The sequence below is a fragment of the Orcinus orca genome, chromosome 7 (assembly GCF_937001465.1).
Source record: "Orcinus orca chromosome 7, mOrcOrc1.1, whole genome shotgun sequence".
NCBI lineage: Eukaryota > Metazoa > Chordata > Mammalia > Artiodactyla > Delphinidae > Orcinus > Orcinus orca.
In genome coordinates this window covers 59,303,944-59,324,279 of record NC_064565.1, presented here as the reverse complement: position 1 = coordinate 59,324,279, position 20,336 = coordinate 59,303,944, and the positions used below count along the sequence as shown (strand labels likewise).

The 20,336-nt window shown below is 39.3% G+C and overlaps 1 protein-coding gene across 3 annotated transcripts in view; it reads right to left on the bottom strand.

Moving 5' to 3' along the window:
• The window catches only part of GORASP2 (golgi reassembly stacking protein 2), a 28,804-nt gene extending 9,751 nt beyond the window's left edge, over window positions 1-19,053 (bottom strand). Inside the window, exons 1-6 of one of the 3 annotated variants that reach the window (XM_012532150.3) lie at window positions 18,755-19,053; window positions 7,253-7,333; window positions 5,267-5,470; window positions 4,282-4,368; window positions 3,371-3,501; window positions 282-414 (exon numbers count right to left, since the gene is read on the bottom strand). In XM_012532150.3, the coding sequence (XP_012387604.1) occupies window positions 282-414; window positions 3,371-3,501; window positions 4,282-4,368; window positions 5,267-5,470; window positions 7,253-7,333; window positions 18,755-18,817 (699 nt within the window). In that variant the 5' untranslated portion in view covers window positions 18,818-19,053. Of the gene's footprint in view, window positions 1-281; window positions 415-3,370; window positions 3,502-4,281; window positions 4,369-5,266; window positions 5,471-7,252; window positions 7,334-18,226; window positions 18,647-18,754 lie in introns of those variants that run through there. The other 2 variants (XM_004267288.3, XM_033423561.2) reach the window with 2 other exon arrangements.
• Window positions 19,054-20,336: the final 1,283 nt, after the last annotated feature.

Below are 20,336 nucleotides of genomic sequence, written 5' to 3'. Positions count from 1 at the left end.
GACCCACCCAGGCCCAGTCCCTTGATGATTTTTATTCATTTTGATCATTGGATTAAATTACCCTCTCTCTGCTGATTCCCAAATCTGTATCTCTAGCCTCGCCCTCTTTCCTGAAATCTAGAACCAGAAAATATTCATTTGGATATCCTACAGGAACTTCAAATCCAACATGTCAATATTTAACTCATCATCTGCCCAGTCTCAAATAAGTGCTACCACCCCACACATCTATTCATCTGGGTGGAAAGTTATGGTATAATCAGGCAGTAAAGTTATCTTACCTCCATAAATCCATCTTTAAGAGGAGTAATAGGTGTACCAGTCATCTGTCCTGGAAGAGAAATTTTCTTTCCTTCTTCAAATGGGCGTGTAGGTATTCGATGCAAATAACCATATCCAATGCCACATCCTAGGCTATGAAGATATTTTTTTCTTAAAGTTATCATCACAGCTTGCATTTTTGAGGTTTTGAAACAGAAAAACAAATCTCCATTCTTTTAAATACTGTCATCTTATCAGAAGTCTCTTCTGACAACCCTTTATTAAATAGCACCCTTCTTCCCACCACAGACACTAACCGTACTCTCCTTTATTTTTCTTCAAGTATTTATCACCATCCAACACATTGCCTATTTATTTGTTTATTTTGTCTCCCCCAATAAAATGGTAAGGTCCTTGAAGGCAGAGACCTTGTTATGTTTACTGCCTTAACAGTTCCTGGCACATGGCAGACACTAAATAATTATTTGCTCAATGAATGACATATAGCCTTTCCACTGAAGAGCTCCAAGCACTTTTGCATGTTGATGTCATTTATACAACCTATAGGTCTATTTCAGAACCTGACACATATCAATCCAAATTAATCCAGATTCCTTCTAATTCATCCTCCCAATGACACCAGAGGTATTTTTTTAATAAGATACAATCACTTTCTAGAGTGATCTTCCCGTAGTCTGTTGTCTTCTTTCCAGAGTCTGTTGTCTTCCCAACATTCCCTTTTCCTTCTTCCCTTTGGAGAACTACTCCTCTGCCGTTCTGTGCAGCACGGGTGGGACTGTCAATCAGGGGGCCTGTCCTGCCCAAAACAAGGAGTGGCTCATGACCAGAGCCAGGCCAATTTACCTCTCTTGCCCAGGGCTGCAAATCTTGGAAGCGACAGAAAAAACCAAAATGGCTTTATCCCTTCAGTAGAAAGTGATGAAATTGCCAATTAGTTCTTCCTTTCTAAATCCCTAAGGGTGTCTGAGTCCTGTCCTTTCCCATTGTGAGTCTTTGATTATATGAGTGACTCCGTAGCTATAAATTCATGTCTGCTGCAGCTGGTTTCTACTACTTGGAACCAAAGAACCCTCACTGTTACAATATTATAGAACTAACACTGCCCGAAGTATATCCAAATTCCTGACCACGGTATTTAAGGCTTTTCACAATCAGGTTCCAACTTATGTTTCCATCACAACTGCCTTTATTTTCCAAACTACTTGCACTTTCTGAGTAGGACGTGCACAGGTATCACTGTGCCTCTCTCCTGCCAGGGCATCTGTTATTTCCATGGGTACTACTACCACCAAAAGCGGGGAGAGCAGGCAGTGGCCAACTTCGGCTCTTCCTTATCCAAATGTGATTTCATAACAATGCTTCATATTAAAAAATTACTTGTTCCCTCTTCTCTCACTTTTCCTCCCTATACCATCAAGCTGCAAATTTTACTGAACTGGATCTCAGATAGATTTAGAGGAAGAAAGAAAGATTAAATAATTTATACTGATCAAATACAAGCCTTTCAGAGGTAGCTACATTTAAAAACAAGGTGCTTATTAATCAAAAGAACTAAGTGGTGGTAGAGGAGGCACTTGAGGCAAGAGGGAGATCTCCATAAATTTAAAGACAGCCCAAGAATGAAGCTAAGAAAAATGTGCTGTAATGAAAGTAATGTGGTCAGCCTCTGAGGAAGGAATGAAAACCAGAGGCACACATATGCCAAATGGGGGCGGACTCAGGAAAGTGGTCTGTATGGGCCTGTCTAAAGCAACAGCTGATCAGTGGTACTAAACCACGTCAATAGGAAAAATGTCTTCCATAGAAAAGGAATAACTGCTAAAGTCTAGAGAAGAAGGGCTCCAAGAACAAGAATGTAGCAGTATTTAGTCAGCGTAATTAAAAATTAATGAACTAGTAATGTTCTTTGCTGCTGAACTTCACCATCTAGAATCTCTTCCTTAAGACTTTGATTTCATGCTCACCAAGCAATCTTGTGGTAGTAATAGGATCTAAGTATTATTCTAACTGGAGAGGGGGTATTTTTCTATTGTAAACTGAAAATTTGCCTCTCTAATGATGACAGAAGCTTCTTTGCAAATTTAGTTTATATGAGTCAGTCCCTCTGAAATGAAATCAACTTTGAATACCTTAAGAAGATCATCTTTCTGTGTGTTTACAAACCTGGACAAAGGACAACGATAACTTGGTCAAGTATGGCCCCCAGACAGGCCACATTTTCTATCTCATTTTCTCAAATTGCAACAAGTTAGCATTCTGGTGGCAATATACATTTAGCTGTAGAACCTCAGGTAGTGTGGGTAAAGGTACTGTGAGCAAACAGGCTTTCTCCGTCTGCATCAGCTAAGTCATCCTTTTCCCAGCAAGTGCTGGAACTTTTATAAAACACTGGTAGAAGTTTCCAAACTCTAGGCTTTCCTATAATTCTGGTTTACACTCAACAATTTCCTCAAATTAAAAAAGGTTCTTAGAGCTTTCAAAACAATGAAAAATTTCAATTTAAACAGTAGACAGAAGACCTAAAGATACCATGTTAAGTCAGCATGCTTTGCTTTGGTCTGGCCTTTTGAAATTAGGGAACTGACTTGATGAACAGTCCCAGAAAACTGATTTTATAAAGTTTGCTTTTCTGCTTGGCTTGATCCTCTTTCTAAATTGCTTTTTATTGTTGTTGCAATTTTGTCTAACTTTTGGTTAAAATCAGCCTGTCCATTTCTAAAAGGTAACAGTTTCCACAAAGTGCTAAGAAATTTCCCCAGCAGCTAGAGAAAGTTATACTGTATTGTCCCACTGCTGAGGAGGGAATTTTGGGAAAATAAAATAAAACTGAAAACTATTTTAATAAAATAACAAAACAAAAAAGTTTGTTAGATCAGAAAGAAAAGGACTGGGTATGTGTACCATGCTCAATAAATATGTGCTTTAAAAATATGAATTATTGGATTCAATATTCTAGGTCAGCTCTTTCCTTTTCTCAAGAGAAGTCTTACAATAAACCAATAACTTGTTTCAAAATAAAAACAATGTTTACAACACATCTGACTGGTAAATTTAAGTAGTCATAACTTAGTCTAAAAAATGACCTTACCTGCCTTCTCCACCCCATGCAGAATTTGGTGTAATAATCACTTCTCGACAGTTATCAGTGTCTGTATTATACACATAAAGTTTCAATGGTTTTGCTTCATGTGTTTCAATAAGGCTGAACAGATCTTCAGACTGCAAAAGCATTACAGGAGAAAAATGTTTTTGTTACTGAACTTTAGAATAGTAGGTCTCGAACCTGACTAATATCTAAAACAACAAAAACCTAAAACAAACAAACAAAAAACACATCTAAAACAACAAGAATGAAAAAAAACGACATACACAAAAACCAGATTCTGGGCCCTGCTGCTGGACATAAAAATCATTTCTTAAAACCAATACTCCAAACGAGGTTTAATTCAATATATTACCTATCTACACAATGCAAGGCCTCATGTCCAGTTCTGTAAGACCTAGTCAGCAATTTTAGTAAAAGTCTTCTATACCCAAATTCTACATATTCTGCTTACTATCCATTATTAAGACCTGGTTCTCTGGGTACCTTATTTTTTCTCTCATTTGTGATTTAGCAATATATACTTCCACTAGCTAACAGACAAGGAAAAGGATCCAACTAATACAGCTAAGCCAATTTTGTTACCTTAGAAAGGAGAAGAGAAAAGGAAATCAATAATCAAGACGAGGATTCGATTTAATCTTGAGGTACAAGAGATTTCTAATATATACCATACACAAAATCTGTGCAATTGCCAGAGTGTATGTTTTTCCTCACAGCTGTACCTAGTAAGACACCTCCCAGATTTCTGTTTAACACCCTGGAGCGTAAGCTATCTTGATCAGCAAAGACCTAAATTTCAACTTTAAATGTGAAGTGTGCAAATATACTTCTGAATTTAACCATTAATGAGAAAATGTTAAATAATTGTTAGTATTAATAAACAAACAAATTACCTCATTCATGACCATATCTGCTCCAATGATATAATCACTATGAGGTCTAAGACCTGCCAGTGCTGCAGGAGAATTTGATTCCACTTCCTAGGATGACACAAAAACAACCCCCCATCAAATTACTGCATATAAAATAATCTTCCAAATTGTATAGTTCAGTCCTTAATTACAGTAATTTAACCCCCCCATATTTCTCTTGTTAGAGATGTCAGATCAGAAACTATAGGATATATATATATTTAATCTCCCAAGCATTAAACAACCCACAATATTTAACAAATATTTAAAACATTTCTGTAGCTATTTGCTTTATTTTATTTTTTAATATTTATTTGGCTGCGCCAGGTCTTAGTTGCAGCACTTGGGATTTTCGTTGCGGCATGCGGGATCTTTAGTTGCGGCACGTGGGATCTAGCTCCCTGACCAGGGATCGAACCCGGGCCCCCTGCATTGGGAATGTGGAGTCTTAACCACTGGACCACCAGGGAAGTTCCTGTAGCTATTTGCTTTAAAATACCTTCTTCTAATGGATAAATCATTAAAAAATAGTTCTTGGGCTTCCCTGGTGGCGCAGTGGTTGAGAGTCTGCCTGCGGATGCAGGGGACATGGGTTCATGCCCCGGTCTGGGAAGATCACACATGCCGCGGAGCGGCTGGGCCCGTGAGCCATGGCCGCTGAGCCTGCGCATCTGGAGCCTCTGTTCCACAACGGGAGAGGCTACAACAGTGAGAGGCCCGCATACTGCAAAAAAAAAAAAAAAGAAAAAAGAAAAATAGTTCTTAGGCATCATATTTGCTTCTCTTCCTCAAGTTGTTTTTCTTTTTCACTAATCCATATTTTAAAAGCAATCAATTCTGATTTTCAGAAACTAAATATAGCCTAATAATACCCCTACAATCTCACCAAATTGGAGAAAACCACTATTAAAACACCTTTCTATACTGTTTCTTAAACTGCAAGTAACAATTCACAGTTGATACCTACCAACACATGCCAAACGTTTTCATTTGCCCCATCAAAGCTGCAGAAACGAATGCTCACTCCCAACAAGCCCTGGCCACCCCACATGTTACTTGGTGTGACTGAGGTCTCTCGCAGCTCCAGTGTTTTACTACTGTAGATAAGCATTTTTACAGGCTTTTCAACATTTGCTTTCAGTAGATCCTTAAGAGTATCATTGTCTTTATTCTGTAAACACATAGAAATTTTTCTTAATAAAAAACATTTACTTAACAGTAAAAATCTAATGTTAATTATCTTACCTTAAGCATCCCATGGCCCTATTGGAATAATATTATTAACATAAATAAAACATTCAATAGGTGGAGGTTTCATTAACATTCAAATACTCCTCAAAGTAAAAGAATGTCAAGAAATTAAGAACTTATGTTAGTGTAACAGAGCAGGACCCTATGGGGCCTTCCTGGGACAGGCCTTTCCCCCTATCCTCTGCTGTAGTACCTCTCTGAAGTACCCACATAATAGTATCTCATGCATATTTCCTGAGTTTTTCAAATACTAAAAACCACCACCAAAAGGAAGAAATTAACTACCTGAAGATCATAACAGGTAGCCTCCAGACCTACTGGTGGCTAAGGATTGATCACCATTAACCAGAGAATTGTGCATGAGCTGATCACATACCGTGGGACACCCCTCCCCTCCCCTTGCCTTTAAAAATGCTTTGTTGAAACCCTTCGGGGAGTTCAGGTTTTTCTGAACATGAGCCACCCATTCTCCTTGCTTGGGCCTGCAATAAACCTTTCTCTGCTCCAGACTCTGACATTTCGGTACTGTCTGGCCCCACTGTGCGTCAGGCACATGAACTTGTGTTCAAATAACATTAGGAACAACTCCATAGCTGACTATGGAATTACAGAATTTGCAAGCCAACATTATTTGAAATGATCCAGGGCTTCAATGATAAAAAACCAAAATACTCCACAAGAAGACATATTACTAACAGAGTTGGTATGACTTTGATTTTAAAAATCTAAACATCTGCTAGAGTTGAAGTTTAACTTTAGACTCTACTCCTACATATACACTTTATTTACTACAAACTGGCAGGAAAAGAAAACGGAAACAGTATGTTAAATATTTCATTAAATAAATGAATAAAGGCCATTACGTAGGTGATGTTGGTAGTAATGAACAAAAACTTAAGACTGTTGTGAAAAAATAAACCAACGAAGCAGCCATTGTCATAAGAATTTCCTTTACTGAAATTATAGTTTCCTTCCTATTGGACTTTACTACATGTAAACTGAAAGCAACTTATAAAAAGTGGGTTTTTGTTGTTGTTGTTGTTTTTGCGGTACGCGGGCCTCTCACTGTTGTGGCCTCTCCCGCTGTGGAGCACAGGCTCCAGACGCGCAGGCTCAGCGGCCATGGCTCACGGGCCTAGCCGCTCTGCGGCATGTGGGATCTTCCCGGACCAGGGCACGAACCCATGTCCCCTGCATCGGCAGGCGGACTCTCAACCACTGCGCCACCAGGGAAGCCCATAGAAAGTGGTTTTAATTGTGCACTTCTGGAACACATCTCTGTATAGTTTTGTAACATTATTTCTATTGATATATCAGGGAATTGAGCAACAAGAAAACTGACAAGTTACTTGAGAATGAGTCTTTACTAATCCATTTGCCAATAACCTACAAAAGTCTGACATCTTTGAAAAAGCAAAAGAGCAACAAAACCACATCTTTCTGCTTAGAAAAATTAAATACTTAACATATAAAGTAAAAGTCTCCAGTGATTTTCTTCTCCTAAGATTATCACTGGAGTGTGAGGTATAGTATTCTATATTTGACAGTCTCATGTTTCCTAGCACAGGGTTATTTTATTGGTATCATACTCTAAATAATGTTTGTAACCAATGAATAAATATCCATCCCAGATAATCTGAAAAATTCCATTTTCAAAAGATTACAAAATACCATAGGCGTAACTATAAAAAGCTGAACTTACTAATCTCGAACCATTAATAGAAACAATAAAGTCAAAGAAGGGCTCCAGTCCAGCTCTATGTCCTGGGGAATTTTCTTGTACCTGTAAAAACAAAAATGCCAAAAATGAAAAATGCAAAGCTTAATTATGAATCAAAAGCTAAATTTTAATACCCATCACTTTTCAGTAAAAATAGATTAATTTCATTGATACAGGTACCCACTAGTTCTCTTATTTCTCTTTATCTCCCAGATAATGTCCCTGCAGCTCCCTAAATTCTACTCATTCTTTAAATTCATCTCGTACATGAGGTTTTTCCTCTATGGTTCTATTTCACACCACTTTCTGCTTTTTGGGGGGTGGGGGACAATCCTCCCAGCATTTAGCGCATGGCATAGCAGACAGTTAATCATTACAACTGAGTGGCAAATTCAAATTAATTTATTCTACTTATTACATGACTACTACTAGCAAGGCACTATTCAATTACAAAACTAATGTAGGAACATAGCCACTGTTATCAAGACATTTATAATCTGTTGAGGAACAGGCAAGAAGAAGGAGAGATGGAGGACACAGACCTCTAATAGCTGTAATACAAGCCCAAAGATGTTAATGGTTATAATGGAGGTACAAAGTTCTAAGGGGAAGATTAAATCTGACTGAAGAAGTTTCACAGAAAAAAAATGACATTTGAATTGTGCTTTAAAAGGGGGTAGAGGGCTTCCCTGGTGGCACAGTGGTTGAGAGTCCGCCTGCCGTTGCAGGGCACACGGGTTCGTGCCACGGTCCGGGAAGATCCCACATGCCGCGGAGCGGCTGGGCCCGAGAGCCATGGCCACTGAGCCTGCGTGTCCGGAGCCTGTGCTCCGCAAGACTTGCCTCTGAAGAAGTAAAACTAGGTTTTCTTCATTTGTCACAGTAAGGAATAGTTAGTTGTCCATTATAAAGATGGCTCAATGTTTAACTTGCTAAAACTGTTTGACCTTGTTTTATGTAAAATTTCCTGCAAATGTGGGATTAAATCATTTTTGTAAATTAAATGAGTTAAATATCAAAGGGACTTATTATTTAAAGGTGTTGGCTCTCTAATAAAAATAATCAGTATATACTGTTTATTTTCTTTACACTCAGTTTTCTTAAATGGGGGCTATTTTATATTCCAAAATGGCAGATAGATTTCTCCTCAAATGGCAACTCTGAAAGGAAAATGGTGGCTGCCTGGAGCTATTATGAGAAGAAAAGAGACATCAAGTCACAGCTAGCTGGCAAAAAAAGTCATAATACTCTAGGTGTAAGATGCCTGCCTATTAGGTTCCTATCAATTAGGTTCGAAATGCCTGAGGTGTGAAAAGAGAATAATTAGCACAGACCCTAGGAGCCCCCTCAGAAGGGAACTTCTCATTTAATGGGGTCCACATCTAATCATCTAATTCTCTGACTGGAAATGTTTCCAAATGATCATTTTATCTAGAAACCAACTAGTCCATTGATCAATTTCAGACTTCTCCACTGAGGCTGCCAACACTTTACCTTTTAGTTAAAAAGGGCTAAAGGCAATACTTTTGTAATATCACCACCAACCAAGAAAGGAGATCCCACACACTGATTCTTATCATGCCACCCTCCAAGTATCAAGTTTTACCACTATTTGTTTGAAATGGAAAGTTTCCAATACCATTAGAATTGTTCTTCCCCATAACTCTAAAAAGATTTAATAGCTAAATTTGGATTCTAAAATAAATAAATAAATAAATGTAAATAATCCTTTCTCTATTTTCATTTGCTAGAAACATCGATATCTCTGTTTCTAATGGACCCTGAAATTAATTTCTTTCCTAAATTTATTTACATCATTAGTACCAGCACAATTCTGGCATCTAGGTATCTTAATTACTACTAGGAAGCCAGCAGAGGGAGCCCTAGAAAATGCTCTCTTTGACCCTAATTCATTTAAAGAAAATTTCCTATATTTCATAGCATGGAAAATAAATTCTACTACACCACAAATTAAACATCCACAAAGGTAAGTTCCTCTGGCAGTACTACCCACTGACAAGAATCTCTTAGGCACCTAATCTCTCAAGCATCAGATTACCACTTCAATACTTTGTCCCCTATGAGGTCTCATGATTGTTGATTCGTGTTTCCTTCAAACCGTCTTAATTTAAAAAAAGAAAAAAAGAAAAGAAAAAACATATATACCCGGCTCCATGGGCTATTTATTATTGGGCCAAATATCACAGCAATTTAAGATGAATAGATTAACTTTGAAAGTTTAATAATTAAGATTTTACATGGGGCTTCCCTGGTGGCGCAGTGGTTGAGAGTCTGCCTGCCGATGCAGGGGACACGGGTTCGTGCCCCGGTCTGGGAAGATCCCACATGCCGCGGAGCGGCTGGGCCCGTGAGCCATGGCCGTTGAGCCTGCGCGTCCAGAGCCTGTTCTCTGCAACGGGAGAGGCCACAACAGTGAGAGGCCCGTGTATCGCAAAAAAAAAAAAAAAATGTACAGTGAAAAGATAATAGAATTTTAGAGCCAAACTGACTTGATTTTGAGTCATGGTTTGCCTACTTATTAGTTTTTTGAGCTTGGGAAAATTTATCTTCCTGGGCCTCAATCTTCTCATCTGCAAGGAAGAGAAAATGCCAGCTACTTTACGAGAATATCGTATAGATTGAATGAATTTAAGTTCACAAAATGCCTAGTGAAGTCTCTGACATATGATAGGAGTCCTACAAATCTTAAACTCCTCTTCCTAACTCCACAATCACCACCTGAGGGCAAATCTTTATAACCAATTAATTCCTGGACACTACATTATTTTTCTAACCATGTATTAATTATCTCTCACCTCTTAAAAAAAGAGAAAAAGACATAGAACGTCAGTCAGCTAGGAAGAGGAGATAAATCATTTTAAAAAATGTTGTCTCTCAAAAATCAATTCTATATGGACGTCAGATCTAAAGGTCAAATGTAAAACAATAAAGCTTTTAGAGAAAAACATAGACTATCTTTGAGATCATCAAGTATGAACACTTTTCTTTTTTTTTGGCCACGCTGCATGGCATGCGGGATGGGATCTTAGTTCCCTGACCAGGGATCAAATCCGTGCCTCCTGCACTGGAAGAGCCTTAACCACGGGACCGCCAGGAAGTCCCAAGACTTCTTAAACTGAACACAAAAAGCTAACCATAAATTTTTAAAAAACTGATAAACTTTACTAAAACTATGAACTTCTGCTCATCAAGACACAATTAAGAGAGTGAAATGATACAACATAATATCCAACAAAGGAACTGTATTCAGAACAAATTCAGAATTACTGCAAATCATTAAGGAGAGTGAAACCACAATGAGATACCACTTCACATTCACAAAACCTGCTAAAGTAAAAAAGACAACAACAAGGATTGGCAAGGATGTGGAGAAACTGGAACCCTCATACTAAAATGGTGCAGCCTCTGTGGAAAACAGTTTTGCAGATCCTCACAATGTCAAACAGAGAGTTACTGTATGACCTAGCAATTCCACTCCTAGGTATATAACCAGAAGAAATGAAAACATGTCCATGTAAAAACTTATACACAAATTTCATAGCTGCTGGAAAGTGGAAATGTCCTTCAACTGATGAATGGATAAACAAAATGTGGTACACTTACAGAATGGAATATTATTTGGCAATAAAAAGGAATTAAGTATTGATATATGCTACAACATGAGTGAACCTTGAAAACATTACACTAAGTGAAAGAAGCCAGTCACAAAGACCATATATTGTATGATTCCATTTATATGAAATGTCCAGAATAGGCAAATCCATAGAAAGTAGATTAGTGGTGACCAGGGGCTGGGAGAAGGAGGAAAAGGGAGCAACTGCTAATGGGTAGGGAGTTTATTTCTAGGGTGACAAAAAGGTCCTGGAATTAGATACTGTTGATGGCTGCACAACTCGGTGAATATACTAAACAACCAATGAACTGTAAACTTTAAAAGACTGAATTTAATGGTATGTAAATTACATTTCAATAAAGCTGTTTAAAAACGAAGACAGACAACTTAACGAAATGGAGAAAAGATTGTAGCAGACACTAAACAAAAGAGGATGCTGAAGTGGTCAATAAATATGAAAATGTGGTCGACTTCAACAGTCATCAGGAAATGCAAATTAAAACCACAATGGGATACCACTACACACCTATCAGAATGGCCAAGATGAAAAAGGGAAAATACTAAGTGTTATGAGGATATGGAACAATCAGAAACCTTAATTGCTGCTAGTGGGAATGTACGTTAGTAAGCTATTTGGCAATATCCATACTAAAATACACACATCTTTGCAAATATTCCACTATTTAGTATACCCAGTAGGAATGGGAATACATATGTTCTCCAAAGGCATACACAATGTAACATTCACAGCAGCACTATCTGTAACAGCCCCAAGCTAGACTGGAGGAGTTCAAGGCTCACCTGTTAAAACATTCTCTTCACATGTTTTATCAAAATAAATCAAAGAGCATGTTCTCCTGATTCTGACCCAATGCTGTAACTTGTGACATATGAAGAAATTTGAAATAAAATTCTAATGCTAATTAAATGAAATAAAAACCCATCACTACATCATAGCTTCCTAGAAAAGATCTGCATGTTAGAAAAATGATGCTGAAAGAAACTGGTCTGCTTCAAAAGAAACTAAAACTCTGGCAACATGCCATCTTATTTTATACTCTTCAAATACCAACTCAGGTATTTGTTTCTTATGGAAAGAAAACTTGCTGTGTGATCTCAGGCAATAATCTTTCTGTGCTCCTTTTCCTTAGCTGTAAAGTGAGGAGGCTGACTAGATAGTCTCTAAGATTGAATGACTCACCATGAAAGAAGTCTGTTGTTAAGCTATCTATAGATTTTACAGTGTAGATCAAACCCAACAAGATCATTTTTAATTATACAGACTGTAGGTCATTTTAGTTCAGGTGTTTAGTAACACTGTGGCAAAGCAATGAAAAGGACACTGGCACTCACCTATCTTTTAAAATACAGATGTAAAATTTCCTCAAAAATGAGGATCTTTAAAAATTAACAGGGACATTTATAAAATTAATGGGTCAGATTTGATCCAAAACTTAAACAGCAGTGACGTACAGGGTTAGGTACATGGACAAAAAGTAGCTGCTGAATGACTAATTAAATGGAAATATTAATTAAAATGTTTACAACAAGTATATTTTAAGCAGTATTGGCACTATAATAGTTGTTCTCAACAGGTGACACAATAACGTAAATGCTAATAATAAAGGTAACAGCTAACATTTATTGAGTTTTTATCATATTCCAGATGCTATGTTAAGTGCTTTACATGGAATATGCCATTTAATCCTCAGAATAACCAATGAAGTAGACAGCATTTTTTAATAAAGAAATTTAATGTGCTCAATTTTTTTCCAAAATATTTTCATGTATACTATCTAATGTGGTTTTTAGTAAAAAAACAAAATCAAAAACAAAAGGTGGAGGAGGCACTACTCTTATCCCCACTTTTCAGATAAAAAGAATGAAGCTCAAAGAAGTTCAAAGGTTTGCCCAAGGGAAGACAATGAAGTGATGGAGTGACACTAGAATCTAGTGATTCACAAGGGTGGTCTCCAGTGGTCTACTATGATAGTCTCTCAATGTACGCATGTCCACAAGATGACAAGGTTCCTTACTGCGGATAATGTGCTTACATGATCCCTCACTGATGCTTAAAAAAACAAACACACAAGCAAAACCCAAAAAACCCCAGCACTATTCTCTTCATGCTGTAGTAAATTGATACGCGATGCCAAGAGGACCTATACAGTCTCTCAAAGTAACTACTTTGTTTTTGCATATGTTGTTTGGAAAGAAGTCATCTTACTTGATAATCACAACTCCCAAGGCAATCTACAGTCAGATTCTAAAGCACATATCAAATCTTTATGGATATTTTCTAGTTTAGATTGTTAACTGCTTTTTTATTAGTAAATCAATCAATATAATCCTTTTGGTAGAATATTAAATGAATGTACTGATATTAGTGGTTATTCTAAGTTCAATTCTTCTGAAAATTTCAGGGGAATTATTAAAAAGCCCTGTCAGTATCTGACCCAGAAAGGCACTGAAGCCAGTTCTGTGCACTCTACTACTTACTGACCAGAGACAGAAACCATAATTACCCACCAAGAGCAGGTCTCCCCAAATGAGGATCCTGAAGATCCATACATTAAAGCACACTTCATCACAAAAATATATAAGGGTATACAAACAACATGACACTACTAATTTGTTCAAGGCTTATTAATATCAGTTAAAGTTTATGTCTAATTATACTGACAATTCCTAAAAGTGTCCTAAGGTTCACAAACATTGTATTTCATGGCATTAATAAAACATTCTTTCATAATAAAATGAAGTATTCTGATTCCTACATTTGAAAGCAATATCAAAGAATGTGTATTAAACAATTTCACAGCCTTTTATTAGAAGAGATCAATTTTGGGAGCAGGTTAGAATCTTCAAATCGTGTTTATAAAGCTTTTTCAATTATAACTTTATATTTGGAAAACATCAAATAACCCGACTGTTTTCTTTTTATACCCACTGTTTCAGAATAAGTGAGAAGATAAGGGATAATAGTGAGATTTTTATGTTTTTCAAATGGGGGCATGAGTTTAAAAAGTTAGAGAAACACTGGGTTAGAATAAAAAAAAATTATGACTATCAAATAATGGGATTTCACTTTCTCAGAACAAGTACCCAGTTGAAATCTTGCAGGATTTCATGTAGATTACTTAGGTTCCATTAAAAAAAGAGCACATCTAGGGACTTCCCTGGTGGCACAGTGGTTAAGAATCCACCTGCCAATGCACGGGACATGGGTTCGAGCCCTAGTCTGGGAAGATCCCACATGCCGCAGAGCAACTAAGCCCGTGCGCCACAACTACTGAGCCTGTGCTCTAGAGCCCGTGAGCCACAACTACTGAGCCCACGTGCCACAACTACTGAAGCCCGCACGCTTAGAGCCTGTGCTCCACAACAAGAGAAGCACCGCAATGAGAAGCCCGCACACCGCAACGAAGAGTAGTCCCCACTCACCGCAACTAGAGAAAGCCTGTGCGCAGCAGCAAAGACCCAAAAACAGCCAAAAATAAAATTAACTAATTAATCAATTAATTTTTTTAAAAAGTATAGGCAACTCTTAAAAAAAAAGAAAAAGAGCACATCTATATAATAGTAGATACGGTCTAGGTATTCTGTTTTCTATAGAAATAATTCCACTTACTCTCACTTTCTCCTCTAAGGAGAGTACCTAATGCTGCCCAGTCTGCAGCAAATGGCTCAGAAGATAAAAACCTGTTATTACACTGGAGACACAATTCATCTCAATGGCCTTTCCTTCAAAACATCCATCATCTCAAAATCTCTCTCAGAGGAAATTATAAGGAACAGTGAACATGACATTTTTCATATCCCCATACTGGTGTGAACACTGGTTCCAGAATGTCCTCAGATATCCTCCATTTCAAAGAATATTAAGTGTGGAGTGGAATTAATTTGAATATTTTAATTTAGAAACATCTTATAATGGGCATCCATGAGGCAACTCCAAAAACGTAATTTTGAAAATGGTCTTGTTGGGTTTACTTGATAATTAATAGAAAATCTAGACAAGAATTCTGTATTCAACATACTGCAACTGTAGTAACTTCTAACAAAACTGAGAAGTCCTGGCTAACATTTCTCCTGCCTTATGTTAGGATTAGAGAATGGGAATAAAAGTGGTATGCATGGTGAATGCGGAACCGGACCCAATGCATAAGGGAATCAGAAATACAACGTTCTTTTTCTTTTCTTTTTTTTTTTTTTTGGCCATGCCCTGCGGCTTGTGGAATCCTAGTTCCCCAACCATGGATCCAACCTGTGCCCCCTGCAGAGGAAGCAAGGAATCCCAACCACTGGACGGCCAGGGAATTCCCTATAATGATATTTTCAAAAGAAAGCTTCTGAACAAATTTTAAAATCTTTCACTAGGAATCCACTTTCAAAAAATAATTTTTATAACTATATTTTTTGTAAATATACAAATATTTCATAGTCACTGTGAAAATTTGGGGTAATATATTAAAATTTAAAAGGAATAAAAATGTCACCATCCACCAATAATCATTTTAATATCCTGGCTTATTACCTTTCCATTTTATTTCCCTAGGCACTCAAATGTACATGCACACACACAGAGGCATACCTGTGACCACAGAGTGTTTTGAAACATAATTTTCACTGAATGCACAGAATTCCAATCTGTAGTTAGGCCTTGATTTATTTAACAATTCCTCATTTGTTGGATATTTAAGTTGTAAAGCCAACATCCTATGATAACTTTTGGCCATACTGTACTTGATTATATCATATTACTCAAAATCTTTGTGAAACATGACTAAAGGGCAATGGTAGGCACAGGGAAAAAAAAAGACGAGGAAAAATACTTCAACAGTATTTACCTTTAGATGGCAGGATTACAGGTAATTTAGGTTTTTTGTTATACTTTCTGAACTTATCCAAATGCTCTCTAATGAACACGTGCCGATAATCAGAAAACAATGTAGTAATTTACTAAAATGAAGACCAATGTTTATATAAAGACATTACAATTCAATAATATGGGAAAATACATTTTAAGTGAAAACGAAAGGTAGGATTTAAGGTTGTAGATATGTATTTGTAACAGCAAAAGACTAGAAAAACTAAATGTCTAACACCAGGAGGTGGTACTTAACCAAACTATGGTATAAAAGACTTACTATGGAGCTAGGTGAAGGCAAGAGGCAAATCTCTGTGCGCTGCTATGGAAAGATAGACAAGACACTTTGCCAAAAAAGACACCAGGGTGTTTAACCATATGTAGCATGTTATTCTAACAGTTACAAAAGGAAACAAAAAGAAACAGTGAAAGGTTGGGGGGGGTGGTGGATTCTTTTACACTCATAAAACATTTTTGAAAGGATACATAAACTATGATACATAAACTATGTTGGTTACTTCTAGGGTGAGTATGGGGAGTTGGGTATATAATATGATCACAAAATGAAAATGTGCATTAATACATAATAGATAAAAAGGTAAGTACACTGTTCATAGCAGAAAATCTGGAAACATTTCAAGGTTGTCCCCTAAATATTTTTTAAAGCAGAATCTAATAATGGATATGAAAAAATAACAGAGGAAACATAAAGGTCAATCTCTGAATTGTAGGAATACAATTTAAAAATAACAGTAATAAAACAGCAGTGTATATGGGTGTCACTATAAATTGGTATTTCAAAACACAATCATACAAGTTTTTATCACTAGCAAGGAAATGGCCAGGGAATTGTTAAAGAAAACTACCTTCTAATTAAATCATTCTAGAACTTGTTAAACATGGGTGATTTTATTACATGATTATCCTGCCATATTTACTCTGGTTTACAAGCTCAGTAATCCAGAGATGAAATATACAACCATAATTTAGGCAATAACAAATGAAAAGAAAATTTTTATATGTTGAGATTTAACAGAGTACTTTTCCCCTCTAAAAACAAAGATAAAGAAACCAATTACAGAATCAGGGCAGAGTGGGTTAGGAACTCAGAAACATTTTTCAAAATTCTCCTAAACTAGATGATCATTACTATTTTAAAGTTCCCTCTAATAAAATTCAAATGAAAAAAGAATTATTTCATCTTTTGCAACATTTATGCTCCAGATGCAGACTGGAAACTAAGGTTGCCCCTAGTGCTTCTAAAAATCATATTTATAGAATAACAGCATCTGCACTACTGAATATGTATGAGTGCTGATTTTCGGAGGTGCACCTATGTAAAGAAATACACTTCAACTTGTTTAACGACGAACGTAGTCATTAACAAAAGTCAACAGAAGTCACTGAACTGGAATCCTTTTGATACTTACACCTTTCTTACAGACTTTTAACACTCATTAATACTGTGCTTTACCTAGCGCGTAATTATAAAAATATCACGAATCCCCAAGGATTCATGGCCACAATCAGCAACTGTGAGAATCAGCTAGTAATACTGGATAACATACTGCAAAGCAGAGAACTCAGAATCAAACCAGAGAATAGAGAAAGTACCGCCACTAACTTTAACTTCACATCTGGGATCTGACAATTCTCCTTCCATTTCCCCTATCAGTGTGGCACTTGGGGGTTGGTTTAGCTAAACAGAACAGGAAGGTATTATGGTTTATTTATAGATTCCCTTTATTTTCTGGGAAAACCATCCTTTCCCACCAAGCGTATGGCTTCAAGAGGGATTTTTAGCAGAGTGGAGAGACAATTAGACGTGATAATCCTGAAGATCAGAAAGGTGATTGATAACGGCCCTAAGAATGCTGTCTCACCTAAAACATGGGACCTAAGGAAGAAGATGACTAGCACCAGGAAGTGCACTTTCCCACTTTCAGTGAAAATGCTCTTGCCTGTGAGGAGCTATCTATTTACACTATATTATGTCCTGAAATGGTGCTACAGATTGGGGCCACTCTGTTGACAGTCCATCACGTTATCACTCAACGCAGGTGTCACAACACACAACCAACACTGCCTCTTTTAAAGGCTCCCAGTTCCTTGAGGAAAGGACCACACGCTCCGTACAACCCAGGCTGTTCATAACTGGGGCTTAGCTAACGCCTTTCGAGATACTATGTTTCTCTGCATCCTGGTGACCGAAGTTGCTTTCCTTTATTTACCTGGGGTTTTTTTTTTAAAAAAAACGTTCCTCTCCATTACCTCTTTTACACTGTGGATCTAAACCTTAATCTCCACCACACCCTGAGCAGCCTTAGAAAAAAGAGAACGGAAGTTCCCACCGCCAGGAAATGTGGAAGAGGAGGGTTGGGAAGGTCAGGAGCGACACAGGAGAGAAAAAACCACAGTCAAAATCAAGTAGATTTAAGTCCGTCAAACCTACTTCTAGGCCATTTCGTTTTGTTTGCTTAATTGGCCTTTTCGGACACCCGGACAGCGCGGAGGAGAATCAACACCTGCCGTCGCATCCACCGCCTCTAGTTTGTGGGTTCCAGGCTTCCTTTTCTCGGAAAACTCAAATGCTACCTTCACCATCACCTCTTTTGCAGACTGCGCCTGAGCCTTCCCTAACTTTGGGAGCTAAGAATGAAGGGGTGGGGGCAGAAAAGGCCGTGAAGAGGAAAGGAGTCAAGGTTGCCCTCTCGCCTGGGCCGCTCCTGGCCAAGTCGCCGGCTGCCTCCTCTGGTCCCAGCCCGTCCTCCCGGAGCGGCGGACCCGGGCCCGGGGCGCTCCGGGGAGGCGGGTTGTGAGCGGCCTCCCGAGCCGGCCTCGGCCAAAGCAGCGCCCGCGGTCGCCTCTCCTTCGGGAGAGGCCTGGCTGCCCCGGGAAGAAGCCCGTCGGAGCCTCCGCCTCCCTGCGGCCGGGCCCCGCCTCCAGCCCGCCGCCCCCGGGCAGCCGTCGAAGCCCTTACCCGCAGGACGTGGTAGCCTTCCGTGCCCCCGCCTGGGATCTCGACGCTCTGCGAGGAGCCCATGGCGGCGGGCGATCAAGGCGGCCAGGCCGGGCTCCGCGCTGCTCCCCGCCCCCCCCGCGCACCGCCCTCTCCGCTCCTCCGCGTAGCACTTGGGACGTGGCACTCGCAGCCTCAGGAGAGCCGGGCCGCACTGCCCGCTGGGAGATCGTCGCCGCGGCAGCCAGGGCCGCTGCGACGCCGCAGACAGCGCCACCTGGCGCGAGCCACCGGGAGGGGTCTGAGCCCGGGAGGCAGGGCTGGAGTGGAGGGCGGGGAGAGGCCTATTCGTGCTCGCGAGAAAGCAGAAATACGGTTCATCCAGTCGCTACACCTTACTACGGGTCCCTGGGCTTGACAAGATTCATCTAGACGCGTTCCCGCTCTCCCGAAAGAACGGTCGCTTGACTGTAGCTCCCCCTGGTGGCCAGAGGCCGGGAAGGGGCTCCTGCTGAAAAGAATAGGGGCGGATGCAAACACAGCGAGCTCCCTAATCTCTGGGTTTCTGAACCTCTAGGTCTTGTCCCCAGGTTGCGCAGAAGATTGTGGTAGTGGCTCTCCGTGGGCGGAGTACCGTGTCCGCTCCGCTTAGCTCAGTTTTATAAAGGAAAATATCCTAAAGAGTTATGGAGGACCCACCAAAGTTCTTTTTGTTTCCCTAATTGTGAGAACAAGATCAGTCTATCACAACCTGAGCGACGCCCTAGTGGGAAACACAGTTGGATGACCTTGGCGTTGCACCGCCTGCTGCTGGGTTCCCCATTCCACTTCCTTTAGGTAGCCAAGTTGTATTCACACTTTTCCTACTCGGTTGCTCCTTTGGTCCCTTCCCTCCAAAATTCCCAGTTATTGCCCAGGGGTCAATTTGGCCATCACTAACGGTGGATCAACCAGATATCAGAACATGTGTATTCTGATGTGAAGCAACGTGAAGTAACTATTATCACCCATGAAGTATGCCAGACCAAAATGTTTAACTTGCTCTTCTCATACCTTTATTTAGATCTTCCAGTTTACAGGAATACAAAGGAGAGAAGAACAAGTAAAATGACTTCATAAGGAAACAACCAGACAAAAATAAAAGAAACGGGCTGTTCTTTAGAACAGCTGGCCAGTTCTTTTCATCAAGTCAGAATAATAAGAAAGGGTCTGGGCTTCCCTGGTGGTGCAGTGGTTGAGAGTCCGCCTGCTGATGCAGGGGACACGGGTTCGTGCCCCGGTCCGGGAAGATCCCACATGCCGCGGAGCGGCTGGGCCAGTGAGCCATGGCCGCTGAGCATGCGCGTCCGGAGCCTGTGCTCCGCAACGGGAGAGGCCACAACAGTGAGAGGCCCGCGTAGCGCAAAAAAAAAAAAAAAAAAAAAGGGGGTCTGTACTGGGTTAAAAGAGATATGAAGGACATAACCAGGAGATGAAATGAAAGGTCTTGAGTTGGGGGCTGATTTGGAGATATTAGCTGTAAAGGACATTCTGGGCTCAATTGGGAAAATATGAATACTGAGTGTTTGAAGAAAAGCATTTACTGTCATGGAAAAGTGGAAAC